At 40.4% G+C, this 22,847-nt stretch overlaps 1 protein-coding gene across 1 annotated transcript in view; it reads left to right on the top strand.

Annotated features, from left to right (window-relative positions):
* The window catches only part of ANO10 (anoctamin 10), a 220,005-nt gene that overhangs the window by 5,549 nt on the left and 191,609 nt on the right, over nucleotides 1-22,847 (top strand). The window contains exons 2-4 of the mRNA XM_082849149.1: nucleotides 3,379-3,531; nucleotides 10,349-10,546; nucleotides 11,690-11,824. Coding sequence (XP_082705275.1) covers nucleotides 3,393-3,531; nucleotides 10,349-10,546; nucleotides 11,690-11,824 — 472 coding nt within the window. The 5' untranslated portion in view covers nucleotides 3,379-3,392. The remainder of the gene's footprint in view (nucleotides 1-3,378; nucleotides 3,532-10,348; nucleotides 10,547-11,689; nucleotides 11,825-22,847) is intronic.

The following is a 22,847-nucleotide window of genomic DNA, read 5'->3' as shown; positions in this document are numbered from 1 at the left end:
CTTCAGACTCCGTCATGGCCTGGCTCACAATAAGCACATGATTAATGTTTGTTGTATTTGATATTTCCATGTAAAAGATGATGATGGTAAGCCTCTGTAGTCTACTGGTAGATTAACATTTTTCCCCAACTTTTTTTAAAAATTAATTTATTAAATTAATTTATTTTTGGCTGCTTTGGGTCTTTGCTGCTGCACGCAGGCTTTCTCTAGTTGCGGCTAGCGGGGGCTACTCTTCGTTGCGTTGTGCAGGCTTCTCATTGCGGTGGCTTCTCTTGTCGCGGAGCACGGGCTTTAGGTATGCGGGCTTCAGTAGTTGTAGTGTGCAGGCTCAGTAGTTGTGGCACACGGGCTCAGTTTCTTCACGGCATGTGAGATCGTCCCAGACCAGGGCTCGAACCCGTGTCCCCTGCATTGGCAGGCGGATCCTTAACCACTGCACCACCAGGGAAGCCTCCCCCCAACTTTTTGTTATGAAAAATTTCAGAAGTTCAGGGGAGTTGAAAGAATACCATGAAGAACACCCCCTAAACTTACCTGTTGAGATTTCTGTCACTCAGACACATAGCCAATCCTCTGCTCAGAAACCCCCAGTGACTCCTTACTGGCTGTCAGGTTAGATGTAAACGGCAGCATACTTTCTCAAATGGTGGTAGCTTACAAACATGTTACCACTCTGCTCTGGTCGGGCCTTTACTCTCAAGCTTCATTGATAACTTTTGCACATGAAGTGTTCTGAGTTCCCATAGCTTTAATGGCTATCTGTTACCATCCTTTCCTTCTTTGTAATTCCTGATTATATCATTAGCTATTTGGAGGTGAGAACTCAGTCCTATTTTTTTTTTTAACATCTTTATTGGAGTATAATTGCTTTACAATGTTGTTAGTTTCTGCTGCATAACAAAGTGAATCAGCCATATACATACATATATCCCCACATCCCCTCCCTCTTGCACCTCTCTCGCACCCTCCCCATCCCACCCCTCTAGGCAGTCACAAAGCGCTGAGCTGATCTCCCTGTGCCATGCAGCTGCTTCCCACTAGCTATCTATTTTACATTTGGTAGTGTACATATGTCCATGCCACTCTCTCACTTCGTCCCCTCCCCCCTCCCCGTGTCCTCAAGTCCATTCTCTAAGTCTGCGTCTTTATCCCTGCCCTACCCCTAGGTTCATCAGAACCTTTTTTTTTTTTAGATTCCATATATATGTGTTAGCGTACGGTATTTGTTTTTCTCTTTCTGACTTACTTCTCTCTGTATGACAGACTCTAGGTCCATCCACCTCACTACAAATAACTCAATTTCTTTTTTTTTATGGCTGAGTAATATTCCATTGTATACATGTGTCACATCTTCTTTATCCATTCATCTGTCGATGGACACTTAGGTTGCTTCCATGTCCTGACTATTGTACATAGTGCTGCAATGAACATTGTGGTACATGACTCTTTTTTTTTTTTAAATTCTTTATTGGAGTATAATTGCTTTACAATAGTGTGTTAGTTTCTGCTTTATAACAAAGTGAATCAGTTATACATATACATATGTTCCCATATCTCTTCCCTCTTTCGTCTCCTTCCCTCCCACCCTCCCTATCCCACCCCTCTAGGTGGTCACAAAGCACCGAGCTGATCTCCCTGTGCTATGCGGCTGCTTCCCACTAGCTATCTATTTTACGTTTGGTAGTGTATATATGTCCATGCCACGTGACTCTTTTTGATTTATGGTTTTCTCAGGTGTATGCACGGTAGTGGGATTGCTGGGTCATATGGTAGTTCTATTTTTAGTTTTTTAAGGAACCTCTGTACTGTTCTCCATGGTGGCTGTATCAATTTACATTCCCACCAGCAGTGCAAGAGGGTTCCCTTTTCTCCACACCCTCTCCAGCATTTATTGTTTGTAGATTTTTTGATGATGGCCATTTTGACCAATGTGAGGTGATACCTCATTGTAGTTGGTCCTGTTTTGACCTGGCTTCCCTTGTAGATCCTAGCCTGGGGAGTTTGATTGGGCTGATACCTTGAAATAGCATTCCTGATGTATTTGTAGTATTATTTGAATCCAGCATTGATTTATAACACCAGTATTGCCCCAAACAAAACTTGTACTCTGTTAGAGAAAAACAAGGCTTATCAGTCCAGGCCAAACAAGCTGGATCTGTTTGATCAGCTCGCTGAAAGATTGTGATTTCCCCCAGAGAAAGGAAAGATGTTCAGTGTTGTTGGTCATTCCTTTTGTGACTGTTCCCAAGAATTGCTTTGCACTTCGACTTTGGAGTCATTAAAACTTACATTAAGCACAAAGTTAGAGTAAATGAGTCTAAAGTCTGAAAATTGCCCCTGTTGAGAATCATGGAGTTAGAGAGGTCCACATGAGAAACATTTTCGAGGGAGGCCATCAGGCCTTAGTGACCGATGCCATTTGTGGGTTTCCAGGTTGACTCCATTATCTTCCCAGCTTGGTGACAGAGATAAAGATGACATCCCTGAGAAAGTTAGGGACACTGGGAAGGGAAGCTGACACTGGGGACATCAACTCCATACAAAAACATGAAATTGGGCTGTGTCAATTCCCTGCCCATAATGAATTGGTGATTCCCATTGTTTGTTGGACAAGGCCCAGTTAATTTGTAATAATCAGGGGCCTTCATTAGATACCAGCTCCCATCCTCCCTTCCTCTAACTCATAGTTAATGCTCCAGCTGTACCTACTCACTTGTATTTCTCTGAGTCTCTTGGCTATTTTTTTTTTTTTTTTTGCGGTACGCGGGCCTCTCACTGCTGTGGCCTCTCCCGTTGCGGAGCACAGGCTCCGGACGCGCAGGCTCAGCGACCATGGCTCACGGGCCTAGCCTCTCCGCGGCATGCAGGATCTTCCCAGACCGGGGCATGAACCCGTGTCCCCTACATCAGCAGGCGGACTCTCAACCACTGCGCCACCTGGGAAGCCCCATCTTGGCTATTTTTCATCATTGTTTTGTAGGGGAACACTGTTTCCTCTGCCTAGAATGCCATCCATTGTCGATCTGGCAAACTCCTATTCATTCTTCTAAATCCTGTTCAGGTCACACCCTTTGTAAATACTTTCTTAGTCCTCTTGTGTGAACACATTTTACACTGTTATCCTTCACTTACCTGAGTGTACCCTCTGCCTTATTCTGAGCTGCTTACGGAGACGAGTGGTGTTTCCCTCGTTTTTGTATAGGGCCTGTCTCGCACAGGTGCTGTGAGCCATTTGGTGAGCCTGTCATGTAACCCATCTGGCTCGTGAGAAATTTTCTTCTGTCCAGGAAGCCAGAATTAGGTTTAATTAAGAGAAAATACAAATACAGTCTATATTTATTTTTCCCATTATAGCCCATCTTTGCTTTTTATTTTCAGCGAGTTTGTCAAAGATGAAAGTGACCTTGTCAGCTCTGGATACTCATGAGAGCTCTTTCACGCCTCTGGTTGTCATAGAACTTGCTCAGGATGTCAAGGAAGAAACCAAAGAATGGCTGAAGAACAGAATTATCAGTAGAAAGAAAGATGGAGGTGAGTAAAATAAATATCACTCAGATTTAGTCATGCCAGTGAGTAAAACTGTATTTTCAAATGTGTTTCACAGTTTTTTAATTGATATATTTTTAAAATTAATGTTCATTTCTTTGCTCTTTATTATTTATCTAGGACTTGAAAGGAGGTCTTAAATCAACATTAGATTGTAAGTCTCTCTTAGACCGTAAGCAACGTGAGTGGTTTTGTTCACAGCTATAAACTCTGTGCCTATGTACAGTGCCTGGTGCATAGTAGGTGCTTAATAAATATTTGTCAAATGAATGAATATCTTTGAGTATTATTTCTGTGTTGGTTATGGTGCTAAGGGAGAGAGAAACACACTTCTGCCGGCAAGGATGTTACTGTCAGGGTAAAGAGACTGAACGCTAGTTCCAGGAAATTGAGGGAACAGGAAAAAAGGCTAAGGAAAAAGCTCTTACAAAATACTGCATGATACTTAAAAAAAATCGTTATGTATACTTGCTGTGAAAGTAAAGGGGGTCTTCCCTGGTGGTCCAGTGTTTGAGAATCCACCTTCCAATGCAGGGGACGCGGGTTCGATCTCTGGTCGGGGAACTAAGATCCCACGTGCTGCAAGGCAGCTAAGCCCGCGCGCCGCAACTACTGAGCCCACATGCCACAACAAGTGAGCCCGCATGCTGCAATTAGAGAGCCCACATACTCTGGAGGCCATGCGCAACAACTACAGAGCCCACGTGCTCTGGAGCCCGTGCGCTACAACTTGAGAGCCCATGCGCTCTGGAGCCTGTGTGCCACAACTAGAGAGCCTGTGTGCTGCAACTTCCAAGCCTGCATGCCACAACTAGAGAGAAGCCCGCGCGCTGCAACAAAAGATCCCATGTGCTGCAGCTAAGACCCAACACAGCCAAAAATAAATAAATATTTTTTTTAAAAAAAGAGAGAAGATGATAATTACCAATAGGAAGAATGAGGTATGTAACATTACTACAGTTTCTACAGATATTAAGAGGAAAATAAGGATGTATAATTTAAAAAAAAAGAAAGTAAAGGGAAGGAAGAGGTGACACTTGGTGATGCTTTTTGGGGTGGTAAGGGATGACTTTATAGAAGAAGCTGAAGGTTAGCCCTCTCCTGTAGGGCACAGAAAGGGGGCTAGATCTGGGTAAGAGGGTGGAGGGAGTTTTACATGAGCAGACACTTCATAAAACTACACAAAACAACCCCTAAAACTTCACTAAGTCTCAAAACACTGGACAAAATGTAAATAAGACTCTTTTAAAAAATGATTTTGACTGTAAACGGAAATGCCTTCTTAAAAATAAAACTTTGAGTCAAAGTGGAATTTTTAATTTTTTTCAAACAATTGAACCAAAAAAAAAAACCTTTAAAAAGAAGAATACTTGCTTGCTGAAATCTGAGGTGTTTCACTGGACTGGAGTCTCTTCTTTAAAATCCCTGTGGTTGGACTTCCCTGGTGGCGCAGTGGTTAAGAATCTGCCTGCCAATGCAGGGGACACGGGTTAAAGCCCTGGTCCGGGAAGATGCCACATGCCTTGGAGCAACTAAGCCTGTGTGCCACAACTACTAAGCCTGCACTCTAGAGCCCTCAAGCCACAACTACTGAGCTCGCGCGCCTAGAGCCCATGCTCCGAAACAAGAGGAGCCATCACAATGAGAAGCCCACGCACCACAACGAAGAGTAGCCCCGACTCGCTGCAACTAGAGAAAGCCCGCACGCATCAACGAAGACCCAACGCAGCCAAAAATAAATAAATTTAAAAAATAAATAAAAAATAAAATCCCTGTGGTGTAAGAACACTTGTAGTGTCTTAGAGTGAGAGAGCCCAGTGTATTCCCAGTCGTCTTCTCTGCTCTTTGTATGGCTTTAGCAAGGACACATGAGGATGGGGACAGGATGACATCCTTCTACAATGCTGGGGCAGTCATAAAAGAACATTCCAAAAAAGTATTCTGGATCTTTCAGGTAAAGGTACTGGATTTAACACTCATATTTACTTTTATTCTCTTACAAACTCCTATTAAAATGACAATAAAAGGATCTTTTAAAAAAGACCTAAGTCCACATTGACAAGAAAGGAGAAGATATAACAGCAGCACCATTCTAGAAGCTAGAAAACAGGTGATGAGTAGTGAGTAACTTCTCAGAGTTGAGAAATCCAGAGCTCGAGCTGGCAGGGGAGAAAACTGAGATGCAGTTTGGTTTACACTGCAAAATATTCTTAAAGACTCAGGAATTAGAGACATTAGGGGCCTATAGAGGTAGAAATAAAAATGGTACCAAGAAAAAAAAAAAAAAGAATTGGCTGAGATCTGTTTAAGAAATAGTCTGATCCCTAGGTCCCTTCTGTATTACCACCCCAGCAGAAGTCTCTGTTATTCTCTGGAGAGGGTCAGATGCATGGATTTTGGCATGGGGCCTTTATGTACAGTTGGTAACAGATTCTGTACTGAAAAAGAGATAATTAATTGGATCTTGTTACCCCTGTCCTCCATCCCACCAGTCTCATACCTAATTAAGTTTCCACAATGTAATCACCTCGGAAGGAGGTTTGAATAATGTTTCCTTGAGGAATCTGAGCAACTCAAGACAAAGGTGCAGAAATCAAGAGTTGCCCATGGAAGGTAACCTGGCCAGGCTACCTTGCATTAAGGTAATGAAGGTAATTTATTTTTAAGGTAATTAAGGTAATTTATTTTTAAAAATAAATTTATTTTATTTTTTTATTTTTGGCTGCGTTGGGTCTTCATTGCTGGGCGTGCGGGCTTTCTCTAGTTGCGGAGAGCGGGGGCCACCTCTCGTTGAGGTGCATGCGGTCTTCAGTAGATGTGCCCGCGGGCTCTAGAGCGCAGGCGCACGGGCTTAGTTGCTCCGCGGCATGCGGGATCCTCCCGGACCAGGGCTATGAACCCGTGTGCCCTGCATCGGCAGGCGGATTCCCAACCACTGCGCCACCAGGGAAGCCCCAGAGGCCATCTTTGATGAGTTCCATCTAAACCTTCATTCAGAACTTCTGTTCCACTTCTTAGAACTGCTTTCTTAAACATGAGCTTATAACAAAAGATCACCAAACATCTGAGGAAAATCCCTAATGTGAAAGAGAAAGCTAAAAAAGATAAAAGAAAACCATGTAGGAGAAAACGAAAAGAGAATTAAAAACTCAATTCTCAGCGTCATGAGAAGACAAACCACCTACACATCAAGAGTAGGATATTATAAAATAATCATTTAGGACAAAAAGCAGCTCATAAAATGAAAGTATGAGAGCAAAATTTAAAAACTCAGTAAAAGGGTTAGAAGACAATTTTGACAGAACCTCCCAGAAAGTAGAGCAAAAAGGTAAAGAATTGGAAAATCTAAGAGAAAAAAAATAGGGAAATTAGAGGACTAGTCCAGGAGGTATACCTCTGAATAAAAGTTCTAAAAATGGAAGAGAGAAAAAGGAGAGGAATAAATCATCAAAGAGAAACTCAGGGCTGATGTGTGCCTTTTCAGACTGAAAGGGCCCATGCAATGCCCAGCACTGTGGCTGAAAATGGCATATCACTGGAAGGTTTCAGAACCCTGAGGACAGGGAAGATACTACATACTTCCAGAAAAAATAAAGTAGGTTAGAAACACTGGAAGCTAGAAGGCAGTTGTATAATATCTTCATTTCTGAAGGAAAATGATTTCAGTCCAGAATTCTGAACCCACCCAGCTGTCAACAAGGTTATGAGGGCGGGGTGAAGAGAGATTTCTCTAAGAAGATAATGTTAACAGCCTATCTCTCTTGGCAGTGTATTGAGGGAAGACTTAAATAATTGGCAGAGCTTGGGGGATTGAATTTAGCAGTAAGTGCATAATAAACCAAGCATATGATAAGATACCAATTTTGGGGAAAACGGTAAGTTGTAGGGAAGGAAAATCATAGCATGTTGTAAGGCGCAACTGTAACGTACGTAGTCATAATAATGAAAATACTGTTGATGGGATGAGAAGGATGATATGACGATATTGTGAGAATGCGGTGATGGAAAGGGTGGGTGGAAATGGTGAAGGTGGGTTGGAAAGAGAGCTAAATCCTCATTTGCCAAGGTTTAAACAAAAATAAATAGCTCTATAAGCATGTTGTTTGGTGACGTGAAAAGAAATCACAAAGGAATCACCTGAACAAGTTGAAAGTCATTGCCTTGGTGGGCGGGGTGCCGGTGGGGGGGATGGGGACTATTCTTCAGAACAAGGTGTTGACAAATGTTTCTCTGTGAAGGTTATACCCTTTGATACTCCCCTAGTGATGTCTCAGAGTGCCTTTCCCCTCTCACTCTGTGTCAGTTTGCGTCGTCCAAGCAAGAGATGCCAAACGGGATTATTTTATTTTATTAAAAATTTTTTTTTTAATTTGATTTATTTATTTTTGGCTGTGTTGGGTCTTCGTTGCTGCACGCAGGCTTTCTCTAGTTGCGGCGAGCGGGGGCTACTCTTCGTTGCGGTGCGCGGGCTTCTCATTGCGGTGGCTTCTCTTGTTGCGGAGCACAGCCTCCAGGCGCACGGGCATCAGTAGTTGTGGCTCGAGGGCTCTAGAGCACAGGCTCAGTAGTTGTGGCACACAGGCTTAGTTGCTCCGCGGCATGTGGGATCTTCCCAGACCAGGGATTGAACCTGTGTTCCCTGCATTGGCAGGCGGATTCTTATCCACTGCACCACGAGGGAAGCCCACCAAATGGGATTTAATGCATAGGAGGTTTGTTGAGGGGAACATCTGTAGAAAGATAAAGGGAGAAGGAGCAGGCTTAGACACTGAGAGCCTGCAGACTTTGGTGTGGGTCTAACACTTCAGAAAGGAGAGAGGGAAGAGGGAGGCTTGGATAGGAAGAGCCTCAGACTACAGCACGGTTCTGAGAACGTATGAGCCAGGCCCAACGTTGCCCTTTAAAGGAAACGCATGTTGAGCAGAAATGGCCTCATTCCAGTGTCCCCTGCGTGTTCAGCCTGTGGCTGGGAGCAGCTAGGGGAGCATGGTCTAGGTGTGAGGGTGCTGTGGCCAAAGGGGGGCAGCAGGAGGCTGCAGTCAACTCTGCTTCTCACAGCAGATTCTTTTGATGGGAGATCTGGTTGGAGTAGGGCACTTCCATGGCTACCATACCCACCAACCTAGTTTTTAACCCTACTTTTGATTTTTGCAGTGTGAAAAGTGCAAAGTAGCATATTGGTGTTGGGGTTTTTTTTTTTTTTTTTTAATTAAACAGAGCACCCAAATGGATTTATTCAGCTGACTTTTGTTTTATAGCAACATTTTCTGAAGAGGTGACTCATGGACAGTGACACTTGAAGAAATTCTGTTACGGGAACAAAGGACAGATTTCTTAGGTCAAAAAGACTGCACATAATGCCCTACTCTTGGAGACTTAAAATGCAAATAAACATAAAATGTGTTTTGAGTAATTTCACAGTAAAGAAATCTGTTCAACTTTGTTTAACCCAATTTTTTGATGGTATTTAATCACAAATCCCCTTTTCCCATGCAGCATCTAGTATGGGTCATTGAATATGCTTTGGGCAACACTATTGAGGTAGCATTTAAGAAGAGTGGAACTTTAGAAGGGAAAATAGAAAACATACATACAAATCAATGTGATAACTTACAGATAGGTTTGCAATTCGTATATAAAATACAACCAAAGTCCAAAGCACTAGCCCTTAATAGCAGCCAAATTAGCAGGACTCACTTTCAGAGAACATGGAGTTAAAATTCTTAACCGTGTGCATTTCCAAAATGCTGCTTCTCAAGAACACTAGGCTAATGCCCTATCCATGGAAGAGAAGAATCATACAAGTGTTTTTCTCTCTCCTTAAACACACACATTGCATTTATCTTAATATGAATGACATTAAGGATTTTATATTTAAGAGACATTTGTGTTTTCTTTAAATTGAATATATCTTATATATATATATATCTTTTATTGTATTTTATTTATATCTTTTATTGATTTTTTTATTAAAGTCTTTAGTTCCTCTGTTGTAAATTACCTAAATAATAGTGCCATAGTACATTAATCTGTTAATCCTTTGGGTAAGTGAAATATAAATTCTGCTATTATCCTGTTACCATCTGAGTAGTAGTTTATAATTCCTGTCAATCCTCTAGAGAGGACAAATAGTAAAGAAATAAATGTACCTTAAAAAGTTCGATGTAGGTAGAAATTAAAAATAAGGAAAAAAATTCCTTTTTCTCCATAATATTTTAAGTGAAATAATTCCATATACAGTATCAAATCACAATATCTACTCTTAACATTTTGTGACTCTGTTTAAGAAAAATACCTTTAAACGTAATTGCATGTACTTATGGGAAAAATCATTGAAAAATTATTTTGCTCTTTATTATTTAGTATTTAACGTTCACAAAATCTGTTGTAGTCCGACGTAATTGTGTTACGTTTGCACCATTTTTATTGGGATATTTTATTTCAAATTAATTTTCTTAAATTTTGGTATTTTATTTTTATACTAAACTGTATCCTTTTGCTCCATATTTTTACTGAGAGCTAATAAATATTCGATTCTTGTCTCATATTCTAATTTGAGTAACTGGCAAGCCACTTATTATTCCATTTTCCAATTTTGGCGTTTATTTCCAAAAGCTATAAAGAACTACCATCCCCAGCTTACTTACATTTCTTATTTATTTGGAAGACGGATTTAAATTGTTAACATAATTTATTTGCCTTCTACCAAACTAGGAACATAATATTTATTTAGAAGGCTTTCATTTTTGAAACTTGTATGTTTATCTCTGTCTAAGATTGTGCTTATCTTTTGTTTCCGAAGGTGCTCAGCTGTTGTTTAGACCGTTGTTAAATAAATATGAGAAAGAAACACTAGAAAATCAGAACTTATATCTTGTCGGTGCCTCCAGGATTAGATTGTTACTGGGGGCAGAAGCAGTGGGATTGGTGAAAGAGTGCAGTGATAACACCATGAGAGCCTTCATGTATGGAACCCGACACAACTTCAAAGGTTTTGATGGTGAGTTCCAAGATTGCTCCTACCAGAATCAATTTATCAAAAAGAAGTTTTTGATGAATAGGTCAGGGGTCAGCAAACTTTTTCAGTAAAGGGCCTGATAGTAAATATTTTAGGCTGTGTGTACGATATGATCTGTCGCAGTTATTCAACACTGCCATTGCAGAGCAAAAGCAGCCTTCAACCATAAGAAGTGAATGGGTAAGGCTGTGTTCCAGTAGAATTTTATTTATCAAAGCAGATGGGGTAAGATTTGGGGTTGCAGATTTACTTTGTAACCCCTAGAATAGTTGAACATAAACTAGGATGACACATGTAACTTATATTATTCTACTTCATAGAATGGTGAATGTTCCCTGGATTGATACAAATAAGAAATAGAGTAGTATTCCAGTGTCCTATAATCCCCTATTCTGATTCTGTTCTGGCTTCAAAGGAGGTTCCAGAATAGAATGGTTTCTGGAAAGAACTGAGAAAGCCAGGGTGGCTATGTTATCAGAGTGGGAGTTTGCTTTCAGAACCAAACTGGTCCCTTTCAGGGCTTTCAGAGTTAGAAGATGTGATTTCGACTTCTTCAGACTCACTCACTCTGGATTTTTATATATTAGTAAATAAATGATCAAGGTGAAATTCGCCTCATTTGAGAGGATTCACCTGTCAAGAAACAACACTATTTTCTTATCAGACTTTATTCTCCCTCATTTATGGGAGGGATGTTAAACTGCAGAAGGGAATGGCCTGGGCTTGAGAGTTTGAAGGAGGAGAATTTGCCATGTAGGCAAACTTCAGTTGCATCCCTAGTTAAAAATACTGTTAGAATTAAAGAATCTATTGCCTTCAGCTCATTGGTATTAAATGAGATCAAGCAGGTGTCTGCCATTTGGATGTTTGTACCATATTATAGAATGATTAGTATAATAATTAAAGAATTATATATTATATGAAGGCATTACAGAATATTTTCATTCTTATAAAATATCTAAGGGGCTTTATGTTCTATTTAATTTGTCAGTTTTATACTTTGCTTACTCATGTTTATTATTCATTGTCTATATCATTATTTCATAATCCCAGGTTATTTGAAGATTATTAATTTTATTTTGGCTATTACTGAGAAAATAACTGTAAATCTTTATTTTATTTTAGATGATAATGATGATTTCCTCACCATGGCAGAACGTCAATTCATTATCAAACATGAACTTGAAAGTCTTAGAGCCAGAGATGAAAAAATGATCCCTGGTTACCCCCAGGCAAAGTTGTACCCAGGAAAATCATTATGTAAGTCATTGTGTCAACCGGCTTCATGAATATACATTCTAATGCAATTATTTTTGCTTAGTAGACATAAATAACAAATTACAGAGGCTTTTTTCCCCTCTTACTGAAGAGCTTACGCAACTTTACAGTAACTTATTTTTCATAGTCGTATCTTTTGCCTTTAGACCTTAATTGTATTGCATCTTTAGATCAATTTATTTGTTCTTTATGGTTCTCTGCTTCTTATTTACAAGGTCTCACAGCATTCAGTAAGCTTAAAATTCAGCGTGAACATATTTGCATATTACTCAGTTAAAATTAGCAAAGCTTACCTTATACCCAAACCTTGTAGTATAATGAAAATCTGTGGAGGAATAAAAAACAGAGACACGGTCTTTTCCTGAAGCTCTCTTCCCATCTTCTCTCATCCCACTGGGTATGAACACGTACAGACATAGAAAGGCTTAAGAAGATTCGCAGTGTGACATAATAGCTGGATGCAAATTAGCAGTTTGTAGCTTTCTGATTTTGTGTAATTCCATTTGAATTTGCAGACTGAAAGTATTTACTACAATGTGTAATTCCAAATTTGCCTCAAACCCGGATAATGGCAAGGCCCAGAGCATTTTTGCTGCCTAAAATATTCTTTAAACATAGAGGTTTCTGTGTCCCCTAGTCTGGTTTCCTTCCAATAGTCAGTGTCATCCAGGAGGACGGATGTCCAAGAGTCAGCCCATATTCAAAATTTCTCACTTGTCACCAAATATATTTTAGATCTGGTTTGTTGAAACCAAGATCCAATCATACATCACCCATTTGGTTTGGTTATTATATCTCTTAAGTCTCTCTTTTTTTCTATTGTGATGAAATACATATAACATGTTATATATGATTTTTTAAAATAAATTTATTTATTTATTTTTGGCTGCGTTGGGTCTTCGTTGCTGCACGCGGGCTTTCTCTAGTTGTGGTGAGCGGGGGCTACTCTTCATTGCGGTGGCTTCTCTTGTTGCAGAGCACGGGCTCTAGGCACGTGGGCTTCAGTAGTTGTGGCACACGGGCTCAGTAGTTGTGGCTCATGGGCTCTAGAGTGCAGGCTCAGTAGTTGTGGTGCACAGGCTTAGCTGCTCCGTGGCATGTGGGATCTTCCCGGACCAGGGCTCAAACCCGTGTCCCCTGCATTGGCAGGCAGATTCTTAACCACTGCGCCACCAGGGAAGTCCCTATATATGATTTTTAAGTGTACAGTTCAGTGGTATTAAATACATTCATAAAGTTTTACAACGATCATCACCATCCCTCTCCATAGCTCTTTCCATCTTGTAAAACTGAAACTCTGTACCCATTAAACAATCACTGTCCCTTCTCGCCTAAGTTTTGATATCAGGAAGTTTTGTGTTTCTTTTTCGAGATTGTTTTGGCTATTTGAGGTTCCATGAAATTCCTTATGAATTTTAGGATGGGTTTTTCTATTTTTGCAAAGACATCATTGGGATTTTAATAGGGATTGCATTGAATCTGTAGATTGCTTTGGATAGTATTGACATCTTAACAAGATTAAGTCCCGAGTATGTGGGATGTGTTTCAATTACTTTATGTTTTCTTTAGTTTCTTTTAGCATTGTTTTATAGTTTTTATTGTACAAGTCTTTTACCTCCATAGTTAATTCCTAAGTATTTTATTCTTTATGATGCTATTAGAAATGGAATTTTTTTCATAATTACCTTTCCAGATAGTTCATTGTTAGTGTATAGAGATGCAACTGATTTTTTCTGTGTTGACTTTGTATCCTGCTACTTTGCTGACTTCATTTATTAGCTTTGACAGTATTTCTGTGGAAATTTTAGCGTTTTCTACATATAAGATGATATCTTCTGTGAACAGGGATAATTTTACTTCTTCCTTTCCAGTTTGGATGCTTTTTGTTTCTTTTTCTTGCCTAATTGCTCAGGCTAGAACTTCCAATAGTATGTTAAATAGAAGAGATGACAGTGGGCGTCTCTGTCTTATTTCTGATCTTAGAAAAAAAGCTTTCATTCTTCTACCATTCAATATGATGTTTGCTGTGGGCTTTTCATAGATGGATTTTATTATGTTGAGGTAGACTCAACATAATAAACACTCATTTATTGAGTGTTTTTTTTTTGAGTGTTTTTTTTTGAGTGTTTTTTTTTTTTTTATCATGAAAGAGTGTTGGATTTTCTTAGATGCTTTTTCTGCCTCCATTGAAATGATCATGTGGGTTCCCCCCCCTTCATTCTGTTAATGTAGTATATTACACAGATTGTTTTTAGTATGTTGAACCATCCTTGCATTCTAGAAATAAATTGCACTTGTCATGGTGTATAATTCTTTTAACATGCTGCTGAATTGAGCTTGCTAGCGTTGAGTATTTTTCCATCAGTGTTCATGAGGGATATTGGTCTGTAGTTTTCCCTTCTTGTAGTGTTTTTGTCTGACTTTGTATCAGGGTAATGCTGGCCTCATAGAGTGAGTTAATAGTGTTCCTTCCTCTTAAATTTTTGGGGAAAGTTTGAGAAGATTTGGTATTAGTTTTCCTTTAAATATTGGTAAAATTCACCAGCGAGGGTATCAGGTTCAGGGTTTCTCTTTGTCAGGAGATTTTTAGTTACTGATTCAGTCTCCTTAATACTTATAGGTCTGTTCTATTCACATTTTCTCTCCCTTCCTGTTTTAGTCTTGGTAGGTTTTGTGTTTCTAGGAATTTGTCCATTTCATCTAGGCTATCCAGTTTGTTGGTATACAAGTGTTCATAGTACACGCTTACAATCCTTTTTATTTCTTTAGAATCAGTAGTAATGTCGCCATTTTCATTTCTGATCATAGTAATTTATGTCTTCTGTCTTTTTTTCTCAGTTCATCTAGTTAAAGATTTGTCAATTTTTTTTTTGGCTGTGTTGGGTCTTTGTTGCTGTGCGTGGGCTTTCTCTAGTTGCGGTGAGTGTGGGCTACTCCCCGCTGTGGTGTGCGGGCCTATCATTGTCACGGCCTCTCCTGCTGCAGAGCTCGGGCTCCAGGCACGTGGGCTTTAGCAGTTGTGGTGCGCGGGCTCAGCAGCTGTGGCTCGCGGGCTCCAGAGCGCAGGCTCAGTAGTTGTGGCGCACGGACCCAGCTACTCCACAGCATGTGGGACCTTTCCGGGCCAGGGATTGAACCCGTGTCCTCTGCATTGGCAGGTGGATTCTTAACCACTGTGCCACCAAGGAAGCCCCCAGATTTGTCAATTTTGTTGATCTTTTCAAAGAACCAACTTTAGTTTTCTTTAATTTTCTCTCTTATCTTTATATTCTCTATTTTGTTTGTATCTGCTCCAATCTTTTTTATTTTCTTCCTTCTGCTAGCTTTGGGTTTAGATTGTTCTTCTTTTTCGAGTTCCTTAATAGTAAAGTTAGGTTGTTCTTTGAGGTCTTTCTCGTTTTTAAATATAAGCATGTATAGCTATCAATTCCCCCCTGAACGTTGCTTTCTCTGTGTCCCGTAAGTTCTGGTATGCTGTGTTTTGTTTTCATTCATTTCTAAGTATTTTCTAACTTCCCCTGTGGTTTCTTCCTTGACCCACCGGTTGTTTAAGAATGTGTTGTTTAACTTCCACACATTTGTGAATTCCCCAGTTTTCCTTCTGTTACTGATTTCTAACTTCATCTCATTGTGGTCAGAGGATACTTTTTATGATTTATATCTTTCTAAACCTGTGAGGCTTAATTTATGACCTAACATACGGTCTGTCTTGGAAAATGTCCCACATACACTCGGGAACTAAGAGTGTGTCGGTTCTTTACTGCCCGACTTATGTGTAGACTGCATTTTGTAGTCTCCCCTGTCTCTGAGTTCTACTGTAGACATGTATTGTGGATGCTTTTGCTTGCTTTCCTTGTTGACCTGTATGGCTTTTAGGAGGTGTCTGGAAATCTGAGTGCAGATACTCATCGTTCCTGTTTGTCTGCATTTCCAGTTATCTGCATATGTCTTGATATTAATTATTCTGTAGCAGGTTGTTTTTGGACATATGTTCTTTCAATTTGTGGATTAAAGATTACCATGATTTCAGAAACATTTTCTTCAGTTACCTTTGAAGATTTCTTTGGCTGTATTTTCTCTCTTCTTGTCTTTAGGTATGCCAATTATATATATGTGAATCTTACATATTCTCTGAAATATTTTAAAGTTTTTATGTAATTTTCTTAGTCTTCTTCACCATTTTCTGGCTTTATTTGTTCAGTTTTTCCTTTTTCAGTAGCTTTTATTGACTTTGTATCTATAGTAGTTTTATTTTTCTCTTACTTCGCTTTTCTAAGCTCCCACCTTCAGCTCTGGTAGGTCTTCCTCTAGTTTTAATTTCAGAGATGTGACTTGCTTTAATTTCTTTAATTCTTGAAGAATTCCATAATTTTTCATTGCTTTATGCTTTAAATTTTTGCTATGTTTCTTCTCTGCCTTTTTTTTAATGGTCTCCCTTTCTTCCCTCGTATTCTTGCATAGTTCTATGCCAGTTTCTTTGTGGTGTTTACTTAGTTTTTAATGAGTCCCTATTGTTTTCAGACCAGCTATTTTGGGAGGAGTTGTGTGTGTTGGGGAGAGGGGGTGTTGGGGGCGTCCATTCGGGAACTGTGGTGGTCAGGACGTTGGATTTTGCCTGCCAGTGTGCCCTCCTTGAGTTGTCTTAGAGCCTCCATGGAGCCCTGTTTCTTATCAGGAGTTTTTGCTGGGTCTGGCCTTTAGGTCTGTCTTTGGCCAACAAAGACCCACAGCTCCTGAGCTGCTCACCTCCATCCCTGGGTCCCAGCGGGCAGCTCGTTTCCCAAGACGGCACACCCACGCTTTCCTTCCTCCAGCCTCGTGCCTCTTGTCTGGCTGTGGTGCCCGGCAGGGAGCAGACACACATCAGGGGTCTGCCAGGCGTCCCCTTTGCCTTCATTCTGGGCAAGGGGACAGTGGTTTCCTACCCCTCAGTGTCCAGGAGAACCCTGCCCTCTGCCTGCTGGCCCTGGTTTGCAGGGGCATGGGTGCTCTTAGCTTACCCTGGGCTGACTTTTAAGGCCACTTTTCAAAGTTTGTGATTTCAGTTTATAGTTTGTTTTGTGTTCTTTTGTTCTACTTTCATCAAAGGTAGGGTTTCCTTTTATGTTTCTTGTTTACTTTGTTGCTTTGAATTTGGCGTCATGAACAAGAACAGGGTAGGGGTGGCTTTCTGCCACCATTTGTTACACATTCTGGAGTTACACATTCTGTTTTTAGGCCATTGTTTGGTGCCATTCCAAAATTTCAAATCTTTTTTTAATCTCTTAGTGGGAGGGCATGTTTTCAGACACAGCTGTGCCCTGTATCAGTTAAAAGGCTAAGCCAACTAAGGCACTGTCCTAATCGTTAATGTGAGCATCTCGTTTCTTCTTGTTCATCACGTTAATCAGACCATCACGTGGAAATCACTGCTTCCACCTGTTAAAGAGTGAGTGTATGCTTTCATCAGATGCGACTCAGGAGCAGCAGTTTCCCAAATGCTCCCAGTTGCTTCAGAGACATTTTCATGGAACGAAAACCTTGCCGAAAATATGTAAATGGATTTCTCTCGGGTGTGTAGGTAGCCAGTCTGGCGTCCTGAAGCCGTAATAGAAATAACTTTCTTGTGGGCAGGACGAGGCTTTTGTAATCAAGGATCCCTCCTCCCTCCCTTCCTTCTTCTCTCTTTCTTTTTTGCAGTCAGTATGAAAACAATAAAATCATCTCCGTCGGGATCATTTGAAATTTTGTATGCCATCTGAGATAAGAATCAAATTAAAGTTGTAGAAGTCTGGATTTTGAAATTCTGCATTATTCTCTTCCTCTGTGTCTTTGAACGTGTGATCATAATATTTGGTTGAAGAAGGAATGGTATATGCATAAAGTGTGAACTATTTTCAGAGTGCAAATTTTCGAATGAATGAAACTTAGAGTAATTTAAAATCCTAGATTTTCATGAAGTTAATCCATAGGAATGGAGCTGGCCAGGGCTTTCATGAGAGACACTCTCCTTTATCTTAGGTTTAAGTTAATTTTACACGCAATGATTATAATTTTATTTGTCATAATGTTGTGTTTTGATGGAAAGCTTTCATTAAGCAGAGAGCAGCTTGCGTGGTTGTAAACACCAGCTAGGAGCAGTTGACGGTGCTGTGAGCGCTGCGTTTCAGGGCTCCCCTCTTCCATCAAACAGGAAACACGTGGAGAACTAGGAATTGGTTATACGTGTGTCTTAGTCATCAGCAGTCATCTTGAGGGGCATCTTCTTTCCAGTTCTCTGTGTGAGCTGTGATCTCTTCATAACCTCAGACTGCCTTTGCCTGTTGATTCCTAATAGTTAATAGTCATGCAAATAACCTAACGAAAGATTTTCTTTAGAAAGAGGAGTTGAGGGAGCAGAGAATTTCTTATGTATTAAATTTATCCTAAGGGATATTATTTAGCTTAGGTAAAAGCTCTGTCTCAAAGTGTCTATCAGATGATTCTGATGTTTTGATTGATGGGATATGGCAATCTCATGGTAGGTCTTTAATATTATATTGTTACTCTTTTAGAACATTACAGTAACTACTTCTGAATATCTTCTATATACAAATGGTTAGATTTTTAGAGTGATCAGATATAATCTGTCTTCTAAAATTATTTATTGACCATATGAGAATAATAGAGTGGATGTCAAGTAAATATCATGTAGCAGCCTTGTGTATAGGACAGTGAAACCATCGATGTATGTGTGTGTGTATGTGTCTAGTGCCGGGTACCGCACCATATATCTATATATCTATATCTGTGTATCTCCACACACACTGTGTTTTGCCACGTACATACTTGCAGTTTTTATGTTAAGCAGGGATGAAAACAATGCAGGAATATGAAAATGTATTTTAACACAGGTATCCCTGTGTAGCAGTTTTTTCCTCTTTAAGACAAGATTGGTCTGTTCACAGCTGAGGGCTAGATGCAGGCGGGCCCTGGGGCGGGGTGCTGGGCACAGCAGCGGCTGCAGGGGCAGAGGGACTCTGTCTTCACTGTGTGGCCTCCACTCCCAGTCGGAGCTGATCACCCCTCTGCTGGATTGGAGGCAGCAATGACCCGCCCCTCCCTGCTGCACAGAAACGCCGGAAGGAGTTGTGGGAGGGATTTATGCTTTTACTTTTTTTTTTTTTTTTTTTTGTGGTACGCGGGCGTCTCACTGTTGTGGCCTCTCCCGTTGCGGAGCACAGGCTCCGGACGCGCAGGCTCAGCGGCCATGACTCACGGACCCAGCCGCTGTGCGGCATGTGGGATCCTCCCGGACCGGGGCACGAACCCGTGTCCCCCGCATCGGCAGGCGGACTCTCAACCACTGCGCCGCCAGGGAAGCCCTGCGCTTTTACTTTTACGTCATGTTAAACAGACTGTGTTAGTATTGTTATTGCATTATTTAATTTAGAGGGTCCTACCCACAGCCAGGCTACTCTCCCTTAAATTAGATTTTGGTTAGTTTTGCTAAGTATTAAATGGCTGTAATAGTTATAACCCTAGTCCTTGACAGCAGACCATTCAGCATTCTTAAAGGAAGGAATCTTGGTTTGAATTGTTCCTTTCTTTAAATAGGCCTGCACAGCATCATATTTTCCTTTGAAGGTAAGGCTCAATTTAATTACATGCTTCACTGACATGAGAAAGTGGAGGGATTGGAAAAAAAAAAAAACCCTCTATTTTTAGAAGCTGAAACCAGAACCATGCTTTTGGCATTGATGGTGAAGAGAAGCCCAGTAGTTTAGGACTTGTGTATTATATTCTTTCTGAGTTCCTCAGTTTGCAGCCTTATTTTTAGAGGTATACAGGTGGCTTTTTATGCTTGTCTGGAAAGTTTTCTATAGCAGAATGGAGTCATTTCTCTAAAAAGAGCTTAGAAATAGTAAAATAATAATTTAGATGTTATCAGTCAGTTCAAAGTTCAGAAACTTGATACAGTAGTTGAAAAGGATAGTAATAGAAGAAAGAATAAGGTACAGCTCTGCATCCCTAAATAAGAGCTAAGAATCAGAACCGGTGTGGGTGATTGACTTTCACTCAGGTTAGCTGCAAAAAAAACCCACTTTAGAATAAGTCACGTACCACAGTGTTCATTGCAGCACTATTTACAATAGCCAGGACACGGAAGCAACCTAAGTGTCCACTGACAGATGAATGGATAAAGAAGATGTGGCACATATATACAATGGAATATTACTCAGCCATAAAAAGAAAAGAAACTGAGTTATTTGTAGTGAGGCGGATGGACCTAGAGTCTGTCATACAGAGTGAAGTAAGTCAGAAAGAGAAAAACAAATACCATATGCTAACACATATATGGAATCTAAAAAAAAAAATGGTTTTGATGAACCTAGGGGCAGGACAGGAATAAAGACACAGACACACACAATGGACTTGAGGACACAGGGAGGGGGAAGGGTAAGCTGGGACGAAGTGAGAGAGTGGCGTGGACATATATATACTACCAAGTGTAAAATAGCACAGGGAGATCAGCTCGGTGGTTTGTGACCACCTAGAGGGGTGGGATAGGGAGGGTGGGAGGGAGATGCAAGAGGGAGGGGATATGGGGATATATGTATGCGTATAGCTGATTCACTTTGTTATACAGCAGAAACTAACACAACATTGTAAAGCAATTATACTTCAATAAAGATGGTTAAAAAAATATATTAAAAATGGACTTGACAGCACCAGAGGCTGATATAACTTAAACCATACACCTTTTTACCCTAGTTGTTGATATTTTGAGTATATACCTTTTTCAGTTATTGAGAAGGGGGATTTTATCACAACCCTAGCTTTTTTTTTTTTTCTTATTTTTTGCGGTACGCGGGCCTCTCACTGTTGTTGCCTCTCCCATTGCGGAGCACAGGCTCCGGATGTGCAGGCTCAGCGGCCATGGCTCACAGGCCCAGCCGCTCCACGGCATGTGGGATCCTCTCGGACTGGGGCACGAACCCGTGTCCCCTGCATCGGCAGGCGGACTCTCAACCACTGCGCCACCAGGGAAGCCCAACCCTAGCTTTTTAAGACTTTTTTCCTCTGTATAACTTATGCATGAGATATAGTTGTAAGAAGATCCATCTATTAAGAATCCTTTTTCTTTTGAGATCCATACTTTTTCCCGAGTATTTTCAAGATCAATTTTATCTTTTCTAATCTGATAAGGACTACATTCACAAACAGCAGATATCAAAATCAGAAAAAAACCTTCCTGCTTTCAGCAATCATTTGGTATGATTTTAAGACTTGTGCACATATCTGAGAGAGACGAACACATTTAACGAAAGACAATATCCCCTAGAGATAATATTGATAAATTTTCCTACTGTTAGTATCAGATATCTCCTCTTTATTATCCTTTTTTTCATTTCTAAGAAGTTAGGTTTTCTTTTAAATTACTCTGAAGATTTTATAATAGGGCATCTGTCCTGAGAATACCATCGCTCTTTGTTATATGCAGTATTTGTACATCAGATACTTAAATCATGTTTCTCTTCCACACTGCGGATATTTATTTGCCATCCTCATTGAAGGGCCTACTGCCTGATATGCTCATCACTTGTCTTTGGGAACAAGGTAGATAGGAGATAAGGAAGGCAGCCCTCAGAAGAGATGAGCTGATTAAAACAGCCGCTAGGAACTTGCGTGGAAAGTGCTCCGTCTCCAGCAGTGTGGCACAGGGCATGCATTTGAGTTCTCCATGAACTGAACACGTTTCCTCTTAAAGACCTGAAGCCCTGTCTACCCAGTGAGTCATTCTGAATAATTATGGATGAGAGAATGCCCAGTTTTCATTTATTATCATTAGGGGACATTGTCTTTGGTTAAGTTTGTTTGTCTCTCTGTAACCAACCTGGGTTCTTGGACCCTTCAATCAATAGAAATTGTGAAGAGGCCAGATGAAATTCAGGGAAGGCTTTATTGGGACTCATGCTGCAGCTCAAGGGAACTAAAACAAGTAACAGGTGCTCTTGCTTGTTCCTGGGGGGTGGGGGTGGGGGGAGGTACAAGGCGGTCCCTTAAATTGGGTGAGGCTGGGGGTGGATTGGTGGGTCAGGCTGGAGGCGTGGCTTAGGTTGTCTGCCCAGCCGCTTGGTGGTGCTGTGTGCAGGGGGCATGTGCAGTACTCTGCTTTTGCTCCCGGCTCCTCAGAAGTGGCAGTTGGTTTGTGGCCTTTTTGAATCTTATTTTTCATAATTTGCCCCAACTGCTCTTGACCTGCATAAGGTAGTTTTTAGTCCCATATAATTTTTTCATATTCTGTTGCTGGAGGAGACATTTGTCCAGGTGCAAACACTCCTGTAAAGGGTCCCAGGTCCCAGCTTGTCTCATCTCCCAGGTATGTGCACAAGTGTTAAAATCATACCAAACGATTGCTGAAAGCTGGAAGTCTTTTTAAATTTTGATATTTGCTGTTTGTGAATGTAAGCCTTTGTTAGCAGATTAGAAAAGGTAAAAATGGTTTTGAAAGTACTCAGGATCAGCAACAATGAAAGGAACTGAACATTCTCTTACCTTCACTGTAGTGAGAGGACAGATTGGTAAAATTTTTTCTAGAGGCTGTTTTGTAATATGTGTCCAAGTTTAAGATACATATGCTCTGCTCTTGGAGCTAGCAATTCTACTTCTAAGTGTATGTACCAAGGAAATAGTTGACAGGTGGGGAAATTATATGTATAAGAATTTTAACATTATTTATAATAGTGAAAAAAGGAAACAAGTATTTTTCAATAGAGGATTAGTTAAATTATAGCACTTCATACAAGGGAATATTATGATGCCATGAAAAAGGTCCTTCATGTTCTATTTATATTGTCATTGAAAAATATTCATCATATACTACTACTACATGAGAAGATTACAGAATGATGTGTAGAGAATGATCCCTTTTGTTTCTAAAATAAATATTTATGGATGTATATTTTGAAGTCTGCTTACACACTAAATTGCTATTTACAGTGGTTATGTTTTTGTGGAAGGGAGAGAATAAACAAGGCCTCTC

The sequence above is a fragment of the Leucopleurus acutus genome, assembly GCF_964270905.1.
Source record: "Leucopleurus acutus genome assembly, chromosome: 10".
NCBI lineage: Eukaryota > Metazoa > Chordata > Mammalia > Artiodactyla > Delphinidae > Leucopleurus > Leucopleurus acutus.
The sequence above is the reverse complement of the archived record's forward strand: the minus strand, read 5'-3'. Positions and strand labels throughout refer to the sequence as shown.